This window comes from Nothoprocta perdicaria, unplaced genomic scaffold (genome assembly GCF_003342845.1).
Source record: "Nothoprocta perdicaria isolate Ctin4 unplaced genomic scaffold, notPer1 scaffold_9, whole genome shotgun sequence".
NCBI classification, from domain to species: Eukaryota; Metazoa; Chordata; class Aves; order Tinamiformes; family Tinamidae; genus Nothoprocta; species Nothoprocta perdicaria.
This window is the reverse complement of record NW_020456198.1, coordinates 4,960,772-4,986,980: the sequence shown is the minus strand read 5'-3', so window position 1 is coordinate 4,986,980 and position 26,209 is coordinate 4,960,772. Positions and strand designations below refer to the sequence as shown.

Below are 26,209 nucleotides of genomic sequence, written 5' to 3'. Positions count from 1 at the left end.
ATTGTGATCAATGAGAGATGAATAACAAACAGTTTTATCCAGCAGGGAATATATGTCCTGCTCCTAAGTATATACAATCTTGAAAAACTATTATTTTTTATGTCTACAAAAATGAAGTACAGAGTATCTGCTGAACACATGGTTATAATTCTGGTTTTATTTCTCAAAAAATACTCTTCACACTGGATTTCGGCTTCTGATACGGATGGGTGAAATTACTGCTGAACATTGCATGAGTTGGTTTTTTTTTTAATTTCAATTGCACAAAAGCATCACTCAGAAAAGTGTGATTATTGACATATAATGGAAGCACCTGTAACTTAATGAATTTTTATATATATATATATATATATATAAGTAAGAATAGAACAGAATTTGCAACATTATCACTTGTAGTTACTCTTACACATTTAACACATGACCTGACCTACTGAAAAAACTTGTCTGGCATTATTGACATTTGTTTAACCTATAGCATTAATTCTTTGTAGCTCAATAAATCTGAGTATCTTCCCCCTGTATCAAGAGATTCACTGACAAAGAAAGTCAATCTGCAGCCCACACACAAATAATAGCTTTCCATTACATTTGCCATTTCACCTGAATAATTCCTGATAATCATGAATAATGATGTTATTTGACATTCTAATGATATCATGCTATGCAACTTCAATCCATCAGTCACTGTCAGGAAGGTCAAATATTTGTATTCCATTACATTATATAGAGTTCATTAAACAGTTAAATGACATTATACACCTTAATTATACTTCCAAATGAAACTAGCACATATCATTTAGATTTTAGAGTCTATGGGTTGCATCTCCATTTAAAAGAAGGATCTTGAATTTGAATATTCATTGGTGACAATGAAATACACTGAGACTTCAAACAAAAGCTTTTCAGCTATATCAAATTGTGATGCAAAGATGAGTTCGCTCAAGGCACCTCAAGCACAGCACCCTTCACAGTCTACGTTCATCTTATTTTCTACTGTGTAACTAAGGGTTATTTGTCAGTAACCGTGACAGGTTCAAAATACACAGTTGTAATCCATATAGGAAAACTCATTATTGTCTGGGGGTATCTGTACACAAAATAAAAATATTTCTGTGATAACTAAATTTCTCCTTTTTTGTCTATTAGTAACATTCTGCTCTCCATCAAGTCTGAAAGCAACCAACTGAAGTAGATCAAACATGGGGAATCAAAACCTACTTTACTGACCAAACCTATTGTAAGAGTAGGAAAATAAACACTTAATTGCAGCTTTAAAGAGTGCTATTTTATTAGCACTTAATATTCAAAACCATTAAGATCATGCCCAGTTATCACTGCAAATATTTAGTTATCTAACTACTATGGCAAGTAATCTATATTACTTGTCTTGCATGAACCCAGCATTTAGTTGTCAAAAACATTTTCCTTTCTTTCAAAAGAAGAAAAAAAAAAAGGAGCTCCAAGACAGTCATTAAGTGGCTATCAGAAGCTCTACATTGATTTAAGTGGACTTTTTAAGAAATCAGTGTTGGTGATTGCACTATCTCCTCTCAACCACAGTCTTCTGAGACACACACAATAGGAAGAGAAATGGAAAAACGAGTACAACAAAAAAACAACACATTTAAAACCCACAAAAGAACACAGGTAGGAAGAGGACCTTTGTTAACATTGTTTGCCAATTTTAACACTTACTAAAATGCCACTTTTCTTTTAGTTAAAAATTGGCCAAGTCCTAAGACAACTTATGCATCTAATACTGGTAGATCATACCCACCTTTTCAATCAAACTCCCTGTAATACATCACATTATTTTATGCATGAGAAAGATGCAGGTTTTTTAAGTTATAGCAAAGGCCAGGTGAGCTCTTCGTTCCTGCATTTAGGTTAAGCTATGGATCGGCAAAGTGATTCTGAACAATCATTTCCCAAATGAACTTAATTATTAAACCTGAGAGGGGAAAAAGAAATAGAAGAAAAAAGAAAAAAAATTCTTTTGTACTATACACCTGCTGCTGTATGTTCACTAACCAAATCTCTGATGACTTTATAGCTAAAATTCAGACATGAGAGGCCAGTTCAAAAGTCATTAATGCTTCTTATCCTTAAAAACACAGTTTCATCTGAATTGTTAATTCAGATTCAGTAGTGGCTTAACCTTGCTTATAAAACAATACGTATATTGGCACCTGTAATTTACAGAACACAGTTGAAAGAACCAATTCAGTGTAATTCTGGAGAATACAGAGATATTCATTGGTAAATAATTGCCATTATACCTAGAAAATCTTAATGGCAATATAGCTATCTTCCTTTCACTAAGTTACCTTTCTTTCTTTTCTTTCTCAAGAGGTAGGAAAATAAATCTATCCCTTTCATTCAGATTTTGTCTGTTCTTTAGCTGCTCTAGACTTCACATAGTGGCCAAAAGGTATTGCTTAATCCCCAGCTCCCTGCAACACCCTTCCAGTTTTGGAGTTGTTCCTTACTACTTCAATGAATTATATTCTCAAGTTATTTGACGCTTCTTTTGAATGTCTATCATCTGGTGTATTTTCATATTCTCAAGTGAACCAGGCTACACTATCATCTGCTGAGTCAAATCCAATCAATTACTTGTTGCCTTCCACTGCCAAATGCACTATCTATCCCTATCACAAAATACTGCACAATGATGAAAACCCTTGGGCATAAAAACTCACGAAAGTGGCATTCCCTAAATCAACCTGGAATTAGCATGATAAGCTGTTGTAATTGCGGTTAGATCCAACAACCTTAAATGATCTGGCCTTCCTCTCTAAATATCCCAGCCTGTAGAACCAAAAACTATGAAAAATGAATTATCAAAATGCAGGAGATATAAAGAAATGGCAGAAACCTACCTATCAATAGCACACCAAACACTCTATATACTCAAAGAACCAGAGTCTGCAAATATATATACACAGGAGGTTTTTTTGTTTTGTTTTGTTTTTCTTTTGTTTTTTTAAAGGATGGATTTTTTAAACTCCATTTTCACTCAAATCTTCATAGAGACTTTTGGAATTAAATTAAGCCTTAACAATATAACACAAAATACATAAAGACTGGCATTTTTACATCAAGATACACAAAAGAATATCACAAAACAAAACATTATCTCCTGAATCAATCCTAAACGTCACTAATTGGGCAAATAAGACTGCTTTCAATACATTCAGGATATATATGCTTCCCTTTACTTAAGGGACAAAACCAAGAGAAACTTGCAGTAACTAAAGGTAATGATACTTCATTATGTACTGTGAAATGCAACTTTTCAAGCTTTATCACTGTGTTGCATATATTTTATGTTTAAATTAACTTAGTTTTCAACGTTTTCTGTTTCATTATTCTGTGGAAAGCAGGTCTGTCATGGAATGCAATTAGCAGGTCACAAAGGACCTTCTTATTCAGATATTCAGAGTTCTCTGATTTTGACAGCCGACACTTCACAGAGTTCAGCAGCTCAGCTGACACTGAACAAAATTAGATTCAAGATGTGGAATAACATTAAGTTTATGCGAATCTGTTGGATTTTCTGCATTATCGTACTACAGCACAAGGAAACCAGGGGGAATATGATCAGCCCTGCAGTATCAGCAGCAACACTTACTTTGCTTTGTCTTCATCTCTGGACAGAGAAAAAGTCGAAGGCAGATATTTTGATACTGATACTAATCAACACCTGCCCAGAATGAGTGCAGGGCACTCAACAATAAACTCAGCAATAAACACTCAGATATATTTAAATGAGGGGTTGTTAATGAAAAACTATTAATGCCATGACCTAGGAAGATTGCCCAAAAATCTTCTAAATGGAAACAGAAAAGATATATCAGAGCTTCTATTAGAGTGTTTCTGGAACCTGGAAAAAAACTTTCTCAAGCTTTAAGTTTGAAATCTATGCTAGAACCTATGGTCCAGCATCATTAAAACACTGTGCTGAGATTAGCATAAAAAAAATCCAGTCACACTGTCTATAGCTGCATAGATCTGGCTGTCAGTTCTAACGCATGCAGTATATGTGGTGGAGAGAACTGCATTAAAATTAGAAATGTTCAGAATTAGAATTATATTTACTTCTGCCATACAGGAAACTCTTCAGCATTAGCCATATATATATATATATGTATACATCTCACAACAAAATTAGTCTTTCTTCAGTTTATTTCATAAAGAAACATAACTTTCAAAATTCAGTTTTATAAGAGTATCGAGAAATCAATTCTCAGTTACAAACTATCAGAAAAAAATAATTTTTACTTTACTTTCACATTTTCAACTTTCTGTGCATTCTCTGCAGGGGATGACGAGTATCAGTATCAGAACAACTGCTTTCAATTTTTCTCTATCCAAAGAATAGTATTTTATAAACTTTCATTCTTTTCCTTCACACACAGAGTGCTCTATACAGAAAATAAAGTATATTAGAAGGTGTTAACTTGGCTTCTCAGATTGAGATTATTTTATTCTTTTTATTCAGAAACTGCATCCATATCATAATGTAATTTGAAACTGTGCAGAACACCGTGAATCATTTAAGAGGCAGACTTTCTGTCGAGATGCATCTCTCACCCAGCTCTGAAAGTACTTTAGAAGCTTACCTAATACAATATAATACGATACAATAATAAGCTTACCTAATTACAATATATATATTTCCCTTACAGATTTTATATATATAATTTTTTTTTTTAATCAAAGGTGCATTATATTTCCTTTCTCCTTCTTTTCCCTAACTATCCAGCATTCTATGAGAGATCTAAGCTATACAGCAATTTCAGACTCTAGTTGATCTACAAGATAAATACTAAGCTCAATCCTGTGGGCATTAAGAGCAAACCATGTTTAAAAATGTTGAATTGTTTAATATTTAAAAATCTCTCCTATTTTCCTATGTAACAGAATATTGAAGTGCTATCTTGTTTCTGAAGTTTTTGCTTTTCTAAAAATAACTGTTTTTATCAGTTTTTCAGCTAATCCCTAACACCTTCATGTAAGAAGCATGTTTCTCCATATGCATAAAAATTATACAATATTACATGTATCTATTACCAATTTATAATCACTATCAAATGAACTGTACTCCTTGGTTAGGAGTAGGAGAAAAAAGGGGGATGTTTTCTGAATTAAAGTAACATCAGCAATATATTATGCTAAATCAGCAGTGTTCAATTAACCCTGCTGCCTTCGTATTAAGATAACAACAGAACTCTCCAACTCCATAATATTTTTGTGATGAACTTTCTCCAGGCTAAACTCAGATATTTTCTGATAGACAAGCATATATAAATTATTTTATTAATATTGATGAAGTCATAGCAGGGAAACATTAATTGAGCAGAGATATATCATTAGCATACTTCCACATGACTAGACACTAATTAGGTGACTATTTTTGCTTGAAAAGTCCACTGCTACCTAGGCAGAGGCAGTAACTCCATGTTTTTCAAGCACCCAAAATGCCTGCAGTAAAACAAAGAAGCCTTCTTGCAATAATCCACTTCCTCTGCAAGTGTACAGAAGCAGCCATACAAGTTTAGTTACTAAAGTCTCTCCCTACATTTTTTTTTTAAAGGAAAGTCATTTGAAAAACATATTGATCTTATTTCAAAGTGCTTATAAAGTTTTCACTCCTAAAGTAATTTCCCTCTACCACAATGGAGCTCTGCAAAGTGAACTATATTAAAAAGTTTTCTTTCATTTTGTCTTTTATTTGCACTACACCTGGAGCTAAACAAATCTGGGGGGAGGAAACATGTAATTTCATTTTGCAAATACCATAGGCAGCCCTTTCTGCCAAAAACTCCAATAAAACATTGAGACACCGAGCATTTGGCTTTAACAGGAAAGTGTTGGACTATGCAACAAATGCTATGGTGGTCCCCGTGCCCAAGCATTCAGAAGGGAGGGAGCACTTGGCAGAAGTATCCAGTTAAATCCTCATGAATATGTAAAATTAGAATCCCAAAACAATGACCTTTTTTCAGACACAGTTAAAAGTAATTCAGTTTTGTCATATATTGAAAGTAATTCACAGCAGGAGTATAAACTTAAAGAAATACAATCAATAATACCTAAAGTGGCATTCTAACAAATTTTAAATTAGATGCTAATAGACAGTTAGCATCAGAGTGACTTTATGTCCTCTTTCACGCTCCTCTCAGGAATATCAAATGACAGGTCGATAAAGCTGCTTTATTTCTAATTCTCCATTATGGCTTTCAAAGTTAAATGATGCCCCTCAAAAGCAACACCCATCACAGTACTGAAAGGTTACTCAATTGTTTTGGCCTAACCTCCAAGGGGTATCTATTCCTCCCTCCTTTCAGCATTCTCTCTCCTGCAGTAGATAGGATCCCATTATGCAGACATGGGAATAAAAATGTTACATCTCACTGTTGTCCCACCAAGAGGATACTTTATACTGAGTTCCTTCATTCTGGTGCACAGCTTCCATCTTCATCACTCTTCCATCGAGATGATAACTTCCTAATAATCCTAAAGAGAAGTTCGTTATTTTGAAATCTTCATTTGAAAACACCTAAAGATACCAAACGCTCCTTCACTCTGGCACTGTGTCTCATCTACATTACTCTCAATATTTTTTTTTAAAATTCACTTTGCTTATAATTCACATCTCTCTTTTTTTTTCAAATTTATCACTGTTGTTATTAATGCCATTGTTGGAATATGACTTTTATAGTTGGAAATAGTGTTCCCATATAGACAGATATGATCAAGACATTTTTCAGCTTTCTCTGCTAAAATCTTAGGGTCTGGTAATTTCTCACACATCGTTCAATGTTATCACAAATCTTCCTATATTTAATCCCCTTAACATTTCCCAAATCAAGACATGGCATGAGCTACTTGAAATTTTCTTTTCCTTTTCAACAGGATTCTAAGAAGTATACTGCAAAAGTCTATAAGCATGAATAAGATGCACTTTAAATGTCAGAAATCAGAAGACAAATAAAAAAACTTGTTTCTTACTTTCCTCACGTCGATTCTCTTTTCCTCCTTCCCTCTCCACCTAAAAATTCCATATGCTTTTGAATTTAACTTTTCAAGCAAAAAATTTTCAAGCAAAAAATTTAAATTTAACTGTATCAGCAGAGATGTTAGCATGTTTTTGAGACTGGGCTCTCAAAAAAAAGTATAAAAAAAGTATTGTTATACTTTTTCTTAACCATTGGCATTTGAAAAGAGTGAACCACGTGTAAAATGAGCTAGGTTCTATTCTGATCCAATCCTCTTCAACAGAACTGAGCCTAAGAATATGCACCTGAAATGTGTTTATAGAAATTTAAATGGCTAAATTAATATGGCTGAAGCGCAACATCCACTCATGAAATCTAAACAGGAGGTGTTGAGAGATCCATGCTCTGATCAGAAACATATTAGATCTCAGCAGGTTGCAAGGAGCAGCAAAGACTAAAACATTAGCAAACAAATACCTGACCCCGCATGCACGTGCAACCTTAAAAACCTAGATACGGAATGAATGAAATGCAAATTAACCGTGTACTCAATCTTCTACCATAGCCTCATTTTACATAGTCTGTTTTCTGTACTCCATTTTACAATAAAACCTCCATTGCACACTGTGTTCATATCTGACTTGCACAGGACAATCTATTAAAACATAATTTATCCAATTACTTTGCCCAGAGAAGTTGCTTGACCCTTAACTAAAGCTCTACAAAGCAATTATAGGGCCATTTGGAATGACTGCCGTGATGACCAATCTCAACTGCTCATTCAAGCCCACTGTAAAAAGTATTTCCTAAATAAATGAAGCAGCACAACTGAGCAGCTCTAGGCAGCAAAGCAGGAGAGACCACACACGCTGCCTTCTTGCCTGGGGTCCAGAGAGGGCCACAGTTAAGTGGAAAGTTGCATGTTCATCCCATGCAGCGAGTTGCAAGGTCCAGGCCATCAGCCCCAGGGTTGTGTTGCTTCCGTGGCTGGGCGCTTTACACTGGAGCATGTGTGTTTAATGGACCTAGCATCAGCAAGTGACTGGAATATATTCAGGCTTCCATGTCTGCATTCACTGAGGGATAAAACAGATGGATTTCTGTTCAAAGAATTGACATCTACAAGAGCAGTGTGAAGGGATTAGGTTATGACATTATTAATCAGTCTTTATGCTCCTGAAAAGATGCTACGATTATAGACCACAGAGTACTATTCCTTCCTTTCTCTATATTTAGAGAAGCATTCCTTTTATTTTTCATGTACATGGCATACTCTTTTTCTTCTTACTTACTGTCCTTCTAAGGTTCTTAAATAATAAAAATAAAATTAAAAAATAATTAGCATTATGAAATATCTATTTCAGGTTATAATTATAGGACATCAGGCTCCAATATTAATATACGGTTATTTTAACAGAAGAATATTACATATTAGGGTCTTCACTGCAAACTCCCTAGATTCAGAGACTTAAGGAGATGGCAAGTAAACATCACTAAATCTCTTCCTAAGAGCTGCAACAAGAAATTCACATCAACGCCTCTCAAAAATACATATTTAAGAAGACTGGGTGCTGTATTACACCAAATAGCACAAAATACTCCAATATGCTAGAAACAATAAGGAACAACTGAAAACTCCAATTGACTTGCCAACAAATCCATTAACAGTGGTTATAGTTAAACAGTGTTATAGTTTTAAATGGAAAGAAAAAAAGAAAATAAAAACAAGCTTTTCATAATCAATGAAGAGTAAGAAAATAATACTGTAAAGCATTTATTCTAATTTATTGCACTCATATTCACACACTCAGCGTGGCTGAAGGAGTCACACTGTCCACCACAAATTACTATTGAATTTGCTTGATCTGGGAACTCTCAGCTCACTGTTCCCCATTAGAAAGCCCTTTTTTTTTTTTCTTAATAACCAATTCAATAACTGCTGAAAAATGTTTTCTATGATATAGTACTGCCATAGATCTGATGTTTGTCTGCCATAGATCTGATGTTTGTCTCTATCATTACATACTGCATTCAATCAATTTACAAATGTTGCTGTGTTCCTTTTGTGCTAGTTCTCCTATGTTATGGCATCCTGAACAGAAATCCAGAGATCAATACCTTGTCTGCTGAAAAAAAAAAAAAAAAGACATAAAAACTGAATAATTTTATTTACAATAGAAGTTTTGGTTCCCAAATGGATTCTACTTATGTTCAAATTCATTTTTCATGTTCAACACAAGATGAAAGCAAGAACCTAGCACAATGCAATGAGAAAGGAGTAATGAAAAAAATCAGCCTGTATTTACTGAAGATGAGAGCAAAACCAAGCTATATCACATGAGTAGCAAAATACCAGTAAAATGCTAGGTTCTCCTCCAAGTATTTGTAGTCATACTAAAAGAGCAAAGAGCCCACATCAATGAGCAAATAGATTTCATTTAAAAAGAACTCTACCTTTTTGAACTATCAAAAAACCAAAACTCCTGAGTGAAATAAGGGAAAGAAAACACAACACTAAAGGCTTAGCTCATGCAGGCTGCATGTGCTCATCCAATTCTTGCCTTGTGCATTTTTGGTAATGTAAGTAATGCATTTGCTGGCTATAGGCATTAGCCTGCACTATTCCAGCTCCTGAATAACCAACTTCTCCAGGACAACTCTCTAATCATGGCAGATGTCATCAACAGATGACATGTTCACAATAATTCTTCATATAGCAGCAAAGTAATAGCATCAACAGAAACAGGAACTACATTTTTCACAGAAAATAGTAGTTAATATCCAGCTCACAATTTCCTCACTTCCAAGCTAACTGCTGCCACATACACAACATACATTCTTCCCATTTAATTCTTGGTTCCAGAAGCATCCATAAACATTACTGTAGCAAAATAACAGCATTTCTATCCTCTTTTTAAAAAAATCTCTCCCTAACGAAGACTGCACATACAGCAATGTACCTGGCCTCTCTAAAATAAGACAGATAAGAGACAGGACAATGCCATCTTTTGCTTGGAAACATATGCAAGAACTGAGCATGTAACGTACTCATCTCATATTTTCCCGGGAGTTGGATGCTTCATGTTTTCCAATAGATTGGTCAGGTGCCTCTGGGTCTTTCCCCTTCAGGTATTAGTAGTGTGACTAGGTATCCTGGGAACACATACACCTGTCTCCTACACATAGCTCACCCTCTCCATTCTGCGGTTGTGCCAAAAGAGGTAAAGGAATCTGCTACTAGCATCAATCAAACGAACGTATTTCATCTGGGGCAACAGAGGGACTGGTTTCATGCCAGATACCTGAATGAGATGTAATGGGGATACTGAGCCAGCGTATCTGCAAAAACTACTAACTCCTCTCTTAAGGAGATCTTTTTATGTGGGAGCTTATGTGTGCATGAAAAACAGTACACTCATTAGACAGAAATCTAATACAGGGAAGTTGAGGCAGTTCCCTCCAGGAGAGAACGAGAAGGTGCATTTTCCTTACCATAAATAGAATCTTCTCACTATTTCTACTCTTGGTTACTATAAGAATAGTTCAAATTTCAAGTGTCAAAGTGAATTTACAAGCCTGACAGCTAGAAAACAGAACTTTGTCATGTGTCAACTGAGCAAACATAGTTTGGCATTACTCAAGTCACAAACACTAAACTCCATAAGACCATTTTTACTGATTTCTTTTTTCAGAGGATAACTGAAGTATTTTAAAACTATTACTGCAATTTCACAACTGCTATCTTACGTTCCTTTTCAAGATGGAATTTCAACCTTACAAGTTAATTAAGGCCACCACCTGGAGTGAGATGGCTTTCAAGTTGATTTCCTTTGTCTCTCTAATTCACATGCATTAATATTTTATTTTGTACTGGAAAAAAAAAGTCACAAGTGTGCCAAAAACAAGGTGAATAAGATTATTGCAATAAAACAAAGAAAATACATTTGTTACTACCAGGTCTGGTGATGAATGGTGCCTTTAACAGACATTTTAAAGGCTTAAAACTGCAAACTAGCTCTATATTACATTTTAGCTTTTGCATCATGATATTTTAAATTTTTTCTTACTGTAATGAGAGAGGAAAAGTTGAGGGTTTTTTTTTTTTTTTTTTTTTTTTGAGGGGACTGGTGCTTTACTGCCTGAACACAGAAACAAAGACCACATTATACATTACATAAAACACATAAGCTATTAAAACCAATGTGACACCATAAAATATGCTGCAAGTCTCATTATGGAATAACAAAGCTAAACCTCAGCAAATAAACGTATCTGCCAAACAGGAATAACTATACAACTGGAGTTTATGATCTTCAATTATTTATAGAAAGAAACTTGTAATAATTAAATTTTAAAGGCCCCTTAAATTGTTACTTCTAGAACCTCACAAACCTTCAAAAGAAATATCTTTCATCTGAAAGACCTCTTATTTAACAGAAGCAATTGCTCATTTACCTAATTAATTGACAAAGTCATTCATTGTTGTTTTAAAATATCCAGAGTACACTGCTATATGCGTGGTCCAAGTGAGAGTGTAAATAGTTATGTACTGTGCATTTTGGTTCTCTGTAAATGATTGTGCTCTGTGTGCATGAAAAACAGTACACTCATTAGACAGAGCACAAATGATTGTGCTCTGATACCATCGTCAGATAGCTTTTAAAATATTTTGGCAGTTTGATAGAACTGTGAATCACACTGATTTACACCAGATACTTTAGGCAGGTTGCTGCAGGATCTCAGAGTTGAGAAGAATTGCTCATTTAATTGATTAAAACATACTGCTGAAATAGTAACACATGTTCGAAGTTTCTATAAAGTCTAAGTGTCTTTGATATTCATTTGTAAACAAATCATCTGACATTGGCAACAAAAACAAATAGCAATCCCATTCAAAATTGGGATACACAGAAGTTTTATCTTGAGTAACTATTTATGTAAGCCATGGGAAGAGTGGGAGATTCAGTATTTCAGGAGAAGAAAAAAAAATGTAGGTATAAAAGCTACTGAATTCAAAGCCATACTTGTTAGAAGTAACAGGAAACTAGAGAAGGAAATTAAAACTTTTGATAAATTCAACAATGCTTAATAAAAATTCAACACCTATTTTTACTCTGTATGTACAGGTATGGATTTTCTTTTACCAATATACATTCAGCCACTGTCCAATTTTCTTCCTGCTGAAGTCTTACCACGGGACCTCTACAAAAATGAAATGATTAGTATGAAATTCTTCTGAAAAGTTCCACCTCCATCCAATGAAATAAAGAGAAGTTACATAGCTAGAGATTTTTCACGGTGAAATAATATGCAGCTCTATGAAAAGGACTTCCTAGGGGGAGGTTGCATCTTACAGAACTGAGTTTCTGTAAAATTTCTAACTGACAGGATTCTTCAACTGAAACATTAGTCTTTTTCCATAGGAAACATATATATAACTATATATGTTATATACAACTATATAGTTATATATATATATAAAACTATACAGATAGTTTATGTAATCCATTTCTACCTAAATTAATCAATGCAATTTGAGTCCATTCCTGCCCCCCTCCAATGGTCTTCACACAAGATTTTGCCGCCATTTGACAAATTGTTTACATTTATTACAGTTCTGAGAAATTGAAAATTTTCCATAAACAAGTTACTATGTTCAAAAGGAAGTGGCATTATTTAAAGGAAAACAGGATGTGCTATTTAGCATAATATGAAATTTAAACGCCAGCACCTCAGATACACTTAAAAATCCTTTTAGTAGCACCTGGTTGTTTATACATCTTCAGTAGTGAAAAGGTCAATAGAAATTCACCTCTAAGGTCATAGTTGCTAAGCAACCGTTTTTGGAAGTTCTGCTACACCGATCAAGCATTTTACATTCCACTAGTTTCAGAATAAATTTGATTAACATCCTACCTGGCCTTCAAAACACGCAGTGGCTCCCCCTTTTCCAAGGAAGGCAGAATGGCCCACATGCGCTTGTGCCCGAGGCTCTGGTCAAAAGGATACGTCCGGGAACCACTGGCTTCCGGTTCACAAGAGCAAAGGACAGCTTGGTCTTCAGGAAGACCACAGAGGGCTTGATGAGATGCTGCCCAAATCTCAACATCATGAAAGCAAGTCTCCGGTATCTGAAAGAGAAAATCATTAAGGTGATTAAAAGATTGGCTTTCCAGCTCTTTTCAGATAAGAGAAAGATGACAGCTAAATTAGGAAGCAGAAAGAGCACTGAAAGAAAGGGCCTTCTTGACTCACCAAGCTGGAAAGCCTTTTCTATAGTGCGCAACACTTTCTCCAAGACCATCACTCCTTTAAAGCGATCATGTGACTTCTTATCAAACATTTTGCATGTAAGTTCCTAAAGCTTTTTCTAACTATCTTGGCTGGGCTATAAAATTCAAGACAGAATGCCATTTCTGCCTCTTACCGTCATTTTTTCTTTACTGTACACATTTGTGAACCCTAGACACTTGGAAAAGGCATGAATAATATTTCACAGGCATTTGTATGTTTCACAGTTACCACAATGCAAAACAATACAAGAAGATTTATGGAACAGAGACACTACATTTTCTAAACCAATCCCTCCAAGAAATACTTTAACAGAAGACATACAAACAAATTAAGAAAAGCCTATCAGTCACTCATTTTTAGTACATGCTTTCCAGTTTGTGCAAATGAAACGTAAAGAAGACGAATAGCTGTGTGCAATATTATAACTTAAAACGTTCAAAATGCCCATACTCATTCATATTTCCTCTTCTTACAGTGAGGGTGGAAATTCTTCTCGGATAACTAAGGTAGGTATTTTAGGTATTAAGGTATTTTAGATCTCAAGTCCTTGAATATTTAATTCAATGAGGAATATTCAAGATGCTGTAGGGCAAAAGATGAAATAATGATGTGTATTATGCAACAATACTTCAGACACATCCAAAGCACTACAATAACCTTACACCTGCTTTAAAACAAGCAATTAATGGAAAAAGTCAGGTTTGTAAGTTGCTTCAATGCAGGCGTAAAGCATTATTAGAATCATGTGGGAGTCTTTCACTATAGTCCTTTTCTTGAAAGTACAAGTTATTCAAACCACTGGACACAAGTTTCAACCCTTCGGTATGCAATTGTTTGCTTCCCAGAGTGTCTTTGGGAACCGAAATATAATTATTCTTGTAAGGAAGTTCTGTCTGCTTCACTAACTGTGGAAACAGCCACATATTCCCATAATACATATTCTGCAGTGAATCCAAAACAGGCACCATGTCTGATTTGGCAAAATGTTACCCCAGAGACGATAGGAAACACCTGAGAAAACTATGAAAGAGTGGGAAATGAGTCATTCCCACTTCAAAGATCTCAAAAGGTTTACAAATAAATGTTTATATATTTGGCCCTGTGGTTATTTTTTCCATAAAGCTAACAGAAGTTTAAGTGTCCATATATTAGACCTGAAACTCGACAGGATACAAAATTTGTCTCTTAGACTGGAAGAATCACTTCCCTGAGGAAACATCTGCTTTATCTTCTGCTAATGTCTGAAACAAATAATTATTATGAACTTTAAAATATCATTCTCATTTCTCTCAAGCAGCCAATCAGCAATCCCTAGGGAATCAGTTCTCATCCTGACTTTATACATGATAGAGAGACACAGTCCTCTGATCCATGAAGGAAACGCTCCTGATGCAAGGTCAGAACATGTGGAACAACCAGTACTGCCATCTGGTGATAAAACTAAGACAGGCGCTTCAATGGGTGGACAAACACCACATCACTTGCCTTTGTACAAAACACTGTTGGTTTTTTTTTCCTCTACCTTCCAGATGGCTGATAACTAAAACCTCTGCCCAGAAGACATGGAATATGCTTAAAACACTGAGCCAAGATTTTAAAATGCAGTTAATCTGGGCTAGGAAGGGAAGCAGCAGAACTTACCTCCTCCCCTCCGCCCTTCCTGATCAAAAGATAATTCAGAACAGGAGAACAAGGCCACAACTATACAAATTTCTACACAACTGCATGCAACCTGTCCAGCCCCTAGTGACCCTGTGGGCACTTTGCAACCCAACGGTATTACTAAAGGAGACAGGTCTCCTTGGGATCTTTACCATCATTTGCACTTTGTCAGATCAGTGGAATACTCTAATTTAAATAAACTCTAAGCTGTGTTAGACATAAATTATACCCATTGGAGATACCTAAAATAAGACCAAAAAAACAATACTTTGTCCTTCTAGAGAAATATCTGCAGAAATTGTTTGCATCCTGGGTTGACATCCTGCTCAAATATACTCAATATTTTTACCAAAATAAACATATGCAGCAAATAGAATTTAGGTCAATAATTATATACTTATATATAAGTATATAAATATATGCTCTAAAAACACATATTCAGAAAATGCTAGGTGGATTCATTTGTAGAATCATTGGGTTACAGAATTGTTTAGGTCTTCATGATTCCCCTCTCTCATGTATTTTTATTTCAGTGTATTCATTTACTGTAATTTTGTCAAAAGGAACAGAGGAAGGTCTGGTACTAGTACAGTAGAAAAAGATGAAGTAATGGCCTCACAAAACTCCCTAAGCAAGAATCTGAAAAGCCAGGCTCAAGGTTGACTGAGAATTAAGAGCTGAAATCATCCTTAGAAGGTCTTACAATGCCATAGATCAAACCAACACATTTATTAAAATCTCTTACGTTTATTGACTATATCTGAATAGCCTATTTCCATAAATAGGCTATACAATATACCATAAATATGCATATATACTATATATAGCATAAATAAGTTATATAATTTAAACAAGTACATAGGTCATACTGGTTATATTATGCAACGCTGCAGACTTCCCATTTCCATGCGCTGCAATCTTGAAAGGGCATTGTAGAAATTATTTTTCATAAATAATTATTCATTACCTATTACACATCGCTTCAGCTGTTTTCTGTCCTACTGATTTTCTGAATTTTTCTGCAAAGCATGATATAGCATTTGGTGCACAGAACCAATAAAAAAATATGGAAATGAGTCATTGGTACGAACAGAAAAAAAAAAACATCTATGGCTGTGCAGCATCATAAAAGCAGCAAAGCTGGAGTGACAGAGTGTGGTGAGACAACAAACTCCCACCAGGCTACTATGCTTCAGTCACCTGAATTCTACCTGGCTATCACCTGAATGAACTGTAAAAAGCAGAACTCTATACAGTACCAGTGCATGCATACAGGTCATGAGAGGCAAACGGTGCATGCACCGTTTCCTCATCTCACTGTAATCTCACTAAGTCTGCTCCTCGGTGGATTTCAATTCTTCACTTAATGAGGAGGTCAGTACCGGCTTAAAAAAAAAAAAAAAAAAAAAAAAGATTCATCTTTTTCTAATGTTTAGGCACACGCAGAGNAGATGTGAGCAGGGAGCATTCCCTGGAGATGAAGAGGGCTGGGAGTGACAGGCTGCAGGAGAGAGAGAGGGGAAAAAAAAAAAAAAAAAAAGATTCTAAATATAATTGGTAAAAGATGCTTCTTGTTTAATGATAGTAGTCTTTCTAATCTCAGTAATAAGAAGGACAATTACATAGTAACACTAGAAGAGGAAAGAAACTCATTTTTGATAAAAGACAATTTCAGCCCTCTAACACAGTTTCTGTTCTGACTACTGAAAAAGTATATTTACTTTTCTTCATATTGTCCATATACATTACATTGCCTATTTCATCTGCCTCATTTTCTTAATTAAATTTCCTTCAAGTTGTATTCCTCCAGTTGTAGGTAAGAATATAATATTAAAGGCTAACATAGCAAATAGGGTAATTTTATAGCAACAGATGTAAAATCTGAATAGCTTCCACTAGAAAGAAATATACATTGGCATTTAAGGTTATACGCTAAAAACTGAAGTGTGCTAAAATTAAGAAAAAATATTGAGATGCTGAAACATTTTGAAACATATAATTTGCAAAATTTCAAGAATATGCATGTTGCATTTGCCCACATTAAAAAATGTAACTCATACATTAAAAAAAAAATCTGGAGAGTAGCCTCTGTTCCGTCACATTTGGCAGGGAGGTTTTTTTCTTCATTTCATGAGTTGAGCATATAGGATTTTTGGTGTCAAATACACATGGAAAGTTCTGAACGCAAATGTAACTCTCCTAACGTTAGGCCCCTAAAAAGATATGAAGTTAGGTATATGCTTGTTAGAAGTCACCTATATGGCCTAGAATACTTTTAAAAACTATTTTCTCTGTATTGACCATCAAAGCAGGTTTGCATAAGCAAAATCATATATCTAATGAAGAATAAGGGCTTTGAGAGTCTTGAGCAAACTAGACCTGATCTACATAATTCAACTGTCCACTTGCATGTCACAGTTTTTAAAAAAAATCTTGCCTATTATACTGAAATGTTTTATTATGTGTCTATCTTATATCAGAAAACAAGCATGAACTGAACACACAGCAATGACATGGGCAGTATCTTCTAAATAGAATCCCATTTCAAAACTTGAGTGCATAGAACTATTGAACTGAAGATTCATCATCTTCTCTGTTAAACAGTTTCATTTCCATTTTTTTCCTCATATTAGCAGGGATAATCTGAGACTGTTTCCTCCATCATCACCGTAGAATATAGTACCCAAAGAAAAGGCTGAAAAATAATAACTTCCCAGAATCAAAATACCACATCCGTGATCTTAAGATAAATGTCTTGTAAAATAGAATATAATCAATACATTCACCTACTTCTTGACTTCTACTGAAAAAGTACAAACACACTTACACAATAAAATAAATGCTATTCTCAAATCTCTCCTGAGTGTTAATCTCCTAGAAAAAAACACTGTATTTCAGATCCTCTATTTAATAATATGCACCCACAATTGTTATCCTGATGCATGCAGAAATCAGGCTTTTGGTTTTGCCTCTGCAAGTCAAATTCTGATGAACGAGACCTTTAGTGCTGTAATAACTACTGCGAGTAATGGAACAATCAATAGTTTTATTAAGAAAGAACACTGAATTATGTATTACCAACACTAAGATCTAGGGAAAGTACACTTTTATCAGAGAAAAAGGTATTAGTATCAATCATACCTTCAGCAAAAGTAGAAAAGTGAATGGCAGAAAAGACTTAAGAAAATGCTAGAGAGTGGCATGCAGTAACTGCCCGAGATTATGCTATGAAAATCTATTTTTCTAGTGTGGCTACATAGGCTACATTACACATAACAAAACAATAAAAGACTGTGACATTTCTCAAGACATATAGTTGTAAAGAACTATCCACCTTGGTGAAGGTGAACATGGAGGCAGATGGTTGCCAAGAACAACATACCCCACATTGAAATACTGATTTTAATCTCATTTCTTTGGAAGATTAAAACATAACAGAATAACTATGATCTTTCATTACATCCCTCAGTGAATAAAAGTGGCTTTGAAAATGTGGAGAGGAGGGTGCTATGTTTTAAAATATTCTTGTTAATTAGAGAGCACTGCATAAAGTCACATTTTGCATTTTAGAACTGCAAACCAAGACTAAAGCTTTAACCTCATGTGGCTTCCTGTCTCCTTGAGTGAATGTAATCTATAGCATTAGACAGAAGAGATGGGGTGAACAGGTGCAGAAGACAAGCTGCAGAGAGATAAGTGAAAAGATTCAAGGAATAAAAAAGGAAGAGAAATGGCCCTTCCAGAATTTCTACTACATTATAAAAATGCACAATAAGAGAGGGCAAATCACATTAAGATCGTGCTACAGTAAAAGGATGGTCCACACAAGACAGGGCTGGCACAAACTATAGCAAGATTACAAAAATCCAGACAAAAGCAAGTGTCCAGTGAGCATGAGAGGTTGTCTAATAACATACTCTTTCTTTTGGAAAGAGTACAGGATTTTCAGCTAAAAACATCCTGCAATATGACATCATGCAGCTCCAGAGCTGGGCAAAGGCTCCAGGATAACGTACAGGTTTTCAAAATAATCAGTTATAATTACTTTTATCTGTATTGAGAGAACTAAAAAAAAAAACACACATGGGAGAGGCTTTCTCCTCACCATTTTAAAACTAAAGACACAATACTATAGCTTTAACTGTACAGTATCTTTGCAGCTATAACAAAATCAGCAAGAAACTGGATAATTCACTGTGGTGAGTTATAACAGCTTAGCATTATGTTACTGTTGTGTTACTGTCTGTTACATCACATTACATCACTGCATGATTCAGGACACATTTCACAAACTGATAGACTGTATTTGATTCCTTAAAGCAGAACTGAATCTGTACTCCCTATAAGGTACTGACGATCAGAGAAACTGAAAGATGCAAAAAGTTTTCATTTTCAGGCAAAACTACTTTAGTTAGAAGACAGCAAATTGGAGTAAATCCAGCAACACCAGGTGGAGAGCAGGCACAGAATGAATTAAATGGCTTTTACTTCTGAAAACCCACAAAGAACAAAACAACACATATACAATGATGCCTGATCTTATTTTTTCCCATAGTAAGAAAAAAAGTGAACTGCAAGAACAAGTTTGCAATGAAATTTATCATACTTTAATTCTGAATGCAATGTATTAATTCATTCTCACCAAGAGAACCTCAAGATTGAGGTTTTACCTCTCTAATAGTATTTTTTTGCCATATTAAATAGTAACTTTGCCATATTCATGCCAATTATTGCAATACTCCAACATTCTATATTTAAGAACTAGTAAAAGTATTTAATATTCAGAGGAAAATGCAAGCACTATATCCAACAACTCCTCAACCTCAGCTATTGAGATTTATGGTCTCACAGATCTCAAAACAGTAAGATTGCAATGAATCTCAATGATCTCAATGTAAACGATTTATATTGTTTAATGTAAATTTTCATTAAACAAATGTAAATTGTTTAATGAAAATTTACATTAAACAATATAAATAAACAATTTACATTTGTTTAATGAAAATTTTACAGTCAGATCTACACATAGCTAATAGTTATATAGCTAATAATACTAGATTATTAGATTGAGAGTTCTTTACATCTATATATAGTGCATTTAGGTATAATGCTGGATGTTCAGATCTTTAAGATATCCTGTTAGTTTTCATTTTATCTCTTTCTATAGATATACACATCAAAATAAAACTATGCATAAAACATGCCAAAAGCACCAGAATTAATAAAGTCTTGTTTCAAAGGCTTAACGTTCCGATCTTTCCCACTCCTTCTGTTGTTCCCACAAGCAAAAGCATGAGGACTCTTATTCTTAGGGCTCCAAGTTATGTTAGTTACGTGACAGCAGCACTGTGATTAATTCAGGGTTCTCAAAGTAATGAGTGGCCAGGCCAGAAAATGTAGGCTAGTTAGCCGGCTGCTGCCAAACAACTTGTATTATAGGTGGGAGGAAAAAGGTGTTCCCATCTGATGGCAGGATCAAGGCTACTGCGTAAAAATAGCCTGCAATAACTGTACCTTCTAATTATATAACCATAATGATAAATGAAAATATCTAACATACATCTAAAGAAGTGTTTTTCGAATGCAGCAACTATATGTATATAGTTAAAAGGTTATGCAATAGCCATACCCAAATATTCAAGTATATGTGATTATTTCTTACTATTTCTGCTTCATTTAAACCAATAGTACTGTAAACTACATGCCAGTGATGATAGAAAGAACATAGAGAAAATAGCTGTAAAGGCACAAAATGGCCTGTACATCCTTAAAAAAATCCAGACAATAGTCTCCTGAACTATTATGAAGAAAGGCAATGATGAAAAAAGAAAATCGTCTGAAATAAATAAGCTTTTCTGGTTTTGATTTTTTTTGTTTCAGTTCTCCTTCTCTGCACGTATGACTTTTTTAAAGTCCTCTCTCTACTGCACCTTACATTCTGAAAAGGATAAAGAAGATTACCAATTTTTGACCACTTCTATGGCAGGGACCGCTTCCTTTTGGCACTTATAAACAGAGCACTTTGAGGTACTCAATTAAAAAAAGTCTCGACTTCGGATGTATATCAACTGAAAGAATAAGGACATAAGAACAGAAAAGCCAAATGCAAGCTGCCTTATCCCTAAAGTCCCATATGACCTCCCTTACTCTTCCCACTGAATAAAATATTTGGAATCTTTTAAGTGATTAGAATCTGAACTCCTTCCTAAGCCCTGTAACAGCCAAAGGTTATTCAGTAGTACAGATTTCAATCTCTGTGGTGACCTGGCATATAGCAATCATATTTTTAATACTCATTAATATGTAATAGAGAAGCACACATCTCTGGCTAAACAGAAATAAGAAGCTACACGGATACTGTATGCAAAACAGTTGGAGAAACACAAGCTATGCCGAAAGGATCTACAGCAATAAGGCAGTGTGAGCTGAACACAGAGCCCTGCTTCTGTGAAAAATCAAACATATTGGGAGTTAAAAAGAAGTGTAGTTTGAAATACAGGGAAGGTAATTTTTTTCTTCTATTCTTCTGCAGAGCCAGAGTCCTATTCACACTCAGGTTTGCACCAGCAAAAGTCTGCACATTCAAATAGCGAGAGGGTTCTAAATCTATGGGGAAGAAAACTTGTACTTTAGCTGTTTAAAAACACTAAAGAATACAGAAAAAGAAGGTGACCCACTTTCACCCCTTATAAATCACATGAAACGCAATTTGTTCAACAGGAGTAAACAAAAAGAGGGAGTAGGAGGAGTGTCCCACTAGACAATAAGTTAAGCAATAAGACCTGATCACTTCTGCTTTGCTTTCCCACAAAAGCCCTATTCCACTGCCTAACGTGAAGACAAATTTCATCAATGTCTTTACTAGACACAGGTCTCAGTGATGTAGGTTTTTGGAAGGAGGGCTGATGAAGTGCTCATCTAGTTCAGCCTAAGCTTCTGTTTGGATCACAGTCAAGCACAGAACTGCACTGTCAGAAAACAATCATCCGCACTTGAGATCTCTTTGAATGAATCCTCCCACCCGTATTTAATTGCCTAGAGGGTGTCTCAAAAAAAAAAAAAAAAAAAAAAAAGAAACCCAAACGTTCAAATTGAAATAATGGAGCAGAATAATTTCAGCAACCACCCTATAATGCTACAGGAAAGCTTATCTAGAAGAGGGTAGTGAACACTACCTGCTTGGGTGTTGATTACTCTTTAAGCAGTGCATTCACCAGGCACATTTTATAATTCTGTATTTTCATCTTAAATTACTATCTTTATGAATTCCCTTTCCTGCATCAGACATGAGTTAACAGATTAACCAGTAAAATACCTCATAGTTTTCTAGCATCAATAATTCTTTCAAAATCAGGATATATAAAAATTACCACTTCCGTGTGTCCTCAAGAAAGCTTGTTTTTCACAAGCTACAGAGGCTAAAGCTAGTCTTGTCAATATATTTGAAGCCAAACTTCAAAAATAGGGATGTAGTGAGGTATTTTCTACACTGAAATATTGCGCACTAGAAATACAGAAGCAGAGAGGAAGGCATTGGGCTGAAAAGCTCAAATTTTAATCTGTTTTTTCAAAATACCAGGCTTAATTTTCTTTAGTAAAAGCCTGAAGAATGCTAAAAATGTTGCTGTAAACATCAGAAAACATTTAAAAACTGCAGATATTTCCACGGGTTACTACAGTGCTCTTATGCCATAAACATGCCATGGAATCAACTAATCTGAATATAAAAGAATAGCATGTACATAACACACACCACTCTCCAGTTGTGCTTTAAAAAAAATAAATTAAAAAAAAAAAACTTTACGGTTACCAAATACCCTGAAAAGACCATATGTTCATCTATTTTTTCACTACCTCTAGGTTCCTGAATTTGTTCCGTTTCCTTCTCGTCAATAGACTCAATGATTATGCCTGAACCCCACCCACTGTACAGAACTGCATGAGTCACATAAGCCATAAAACAAGTAATTCTGAATGGGTTTGCTGCATTTCCGGCTTGCATTTCCTCTGAATCACTTCAGGCATCAACAAAACTGTTTTAGTGTTACTCCTTTTAACTTCTCAAGATTAAAATATAAAAAAAAGCATTTTTGGTCACACAGTGATTTGGAATAACTGAGACAGTATTATGTTCTCATTTGTCAGTAAAGCTGATAACATTTTAAACAAGAATTGGGTGCCAGCTGACTGTTCTGCAACTAATTCCAGAACAAATTTCTGTATAATCTACTGAAAGTACTTGCGAGTTTCTTGCCAGTAAGGCTTTCTAATAAGATATTCTTGAGTAATTAGAAATCTATAGACATGATTAAATCTTAATATACAATATGCAGGATGAAAGATTTAGTCTGGAACAGCACACACTAGCAGAAAATTAAGCTGGAGATTCCCCCATAGGTGCAAAAACTCAGAGAGCATTTGCCAAAGATCTGATATATTCTCAACTCCTCACACTAACCTGGTTGCCGGTGGACACTTTCCTCATAAACAAACTGCCAGCACAATTCCACAGCCCAACAACTTAAACATCACTATCAAATATTTTACAGAAGGTATACATAGTTACTTTTTAATGAAAAAATTGGAGTAACTAATTTTGAAGTACCTTTCAAATAATGGATTTAATTTAGCTTGGCCTTCATTATTTAAAAGATCACTTAAGTGATCCATATGTGCTTCACAAACTACTCAGTATATATTTCTACTTATTCAAAGAAAGTCCATTTCTTCCAGCAGCAAGAATTTTTCTGTAAGCAATGCCACAGTAGCTGTAATGTTGTGGGAGGAGCCAATTCCAACCAGTGAAATGGCTGCAGCTTTAAGTACAAGACACCTTGACTGAAACCCTTAGAAAAAAAAATAATTCTCTCCAGTTTCTACATGATATTTACAGGCTCAGAACAGGTCAGTTTTATTACAGGACAAAACTTCCCATATGTAGAATAGCTCCCCAGTTCCTCAAAGATATATATATATTTGGCACAACATAAGGAAGTGCAGTCTAATAACAAGCTAGATGCAGGTTATTAATAGAAAAGCATGCAGGAAAACTACCGCTCAACTATCTAGGCAACTATAATATAAACAGTCACTGCTCTAATAGGTAAATGCCACACTGAACACAAGAGCTTTCATTTCCCTAATTATTGTCACCTCAAGACTGCAAAGTCTCTTGCAAATACGTACAGAAATATCCACCTTACAGCCAGGGAAACAAGCAGAGAGAAACCGAGCAGAGTACAAATCATCAGAAAATGACAGTGGAAAGTCTTCCTTGGTCAACATAGACAAATTAAAACACTCATGAAACTAAAACAAAAGACTCCAAAATCACTTAATTCAGGCCATAGTTCAAATCCACGCTGACAATACAATGAACAATGAAGACTTAAGATATTATCTCGAGTTATCTCTGCCATTATTTTGGCAGCCAGCACGCCTAAAAAGAGTGTAAGGTAACCTGCCAAAAGAGAAAGCAGTAGCAAGAAGTAGTACTGAATCATGCAAATCTAGTTACTACACAAAGTGCAGATAGCATCACAGACATACAGCCTATTAAGGTTTTGCCACGCAAAGAAATAGTATTTTACTCTACTCACTTTAAATCTTCTAGCAGGTCAAAAGGCTTTAGAAAGAAATCTGAAAATAAATGAAAATAAATTTGGAAAGTATGTGTTAACATTTGCAAAAGAAATGGTAGTGTATGACTTTTAGGAAATACAATTCCTCAATTCCCCAAATAAACTAGATTGCTAATTTAAATATTCCCAATTAATCTTTCTCTATTGCAAAAATAAAGCAATTTAAAACTGACAAGTATGAGAATTCAGAAGGCCTGTCTAATCCAAATTTGCCCCAAACTCTGCATATGGATTAAGGAAGTCTTTAATAATAATATCATACGTTAGAGTTTCTTATAGGACCTCCTGCCACTTTCACTCTGAAGATAATTCACTGTAGTTTTGTCTCTTTCACAGAAGCTACACAAAGCATTTTGCATACTTTTTGTTAATAATTAGCAATGCTATGCTATGTTTACTTTTAGGGCAAATGAGATGCTTGAAAATGTTTCTAGATATAAGGCACAGATACTTGTAGGTGATGCCGTAAGAGCTGTTTCCTGAACATAGTACTAAATGATCTGAAGTACTTTGACAAATCAGTCCTAAATCTTAAAGCATGCATCCAAATTTGGCGAATTTTTCTGACCTTTTATCTCTGTTTTACAGATGGGGAGCTGACAGAGATAATACCACTTCCCTCACGGGGTTTGGTGGAGATTAATTTAAAACCTGTGAAAAACTTGGATGCTATAGAGATGAACAGCATAGAAAAGCCTATGAGAAAATTAATAATTTTGTCTTCAGAACATGGTTTGAACAGCAGGTCAAAAAAGGCATAGGACCACATACAAAACACTGAGGATAAAACAGTATCTTGAACATCTATTCATTAATCGAACACTGTCCATCCTCTGAACAGAGTAAGGAATGGGCCATCCAGGAAAGTTTTACGTGTTCTTCTAGTTAATTAATCAGCATTTCACTTTATCATAATGCATATGAGAAGATGAACTGAGGTTGTACAGGCAACATTACTGTTAACATCCTCTTCTCTCGAGTGCTTGCCTTTGCATTCTTAATAATTCTCTTTCCGTGCAGTTTGTTGTATGCAACATTACCAGATAAAGAATGAATTATGATCTCATTTTGGATCGACAGTTTCCGTTAAGTGGCAATGAGCAAAACCTGCTCATTTGAGGGGGGTGGGGTATTGTTCACAATAGGTCCCTATTGCTGCTTACTGTGAAAATATACCATTGCAGAACTAAAGCAGCACATCTGGGAATTGAGGAAAAAACAGCATCTCCTCAAGATACTATCCCGTGTTTTTTGCCCATGCTAAAAAAAGCCCTCAACATCTTTTTAGAGCAGGATGATGCAGATCTCATGAGAGCTACTGCCCTCAATGCTGCACCACAGTTTACATTGAGAAATTTTTACATGCAAATCCTTCTCCAGTGATAAATGCCTCCTTTCCAGGCATTCTTCTACACACACTCCTACGTGAGAACTGTACAAGTAGCCCTATCTGACTCGAGCCAGTAGGACCTTAGAAAAAAAACGGCATTTGAGAGCTACTTTCATTAATTGACACCTGGCTAACTCATTAAGAGGAAGAATTACATCTAGCAACATAAAATGAGAATCAGATCCTTGAAGTTTCACCTCAGGCAGTTTCCTACAATT

General features: G+C 35.1%; 1 protein-coding gene across 1 annotated transcript in view; it reads right to left on the bottom strand.

Annotated features, from left to right (window-relative positions):
- The window catches only part of FHIT (fragile histidine triad), a 356,061-nt gene extending 331,473 nt beyond the window's left edge, over positions 1–24,588 (bottom strand). Inside the window, exons 1-2 of the mRNA XM_026052580.1 lie at positions 24,560–24,588; positions 13,014–13,135 (exon numbers count right to left, since the gene is read on the bottom strand). Of these exons, the coding sequence (XP_025908365.1) occupies positions 13,014–13,116 (103 nt within the window). The 5' untranslated portion in view covers positions 13,117–13,135; positions 24,560–24,588. The remainder of the gene's footprint in view (positions 1–13,013; positions 13,136–24,559) is intronic.
- Between the last annotated feature and the right edge of the window lie 1,621 nt (positions 24,589–26,209).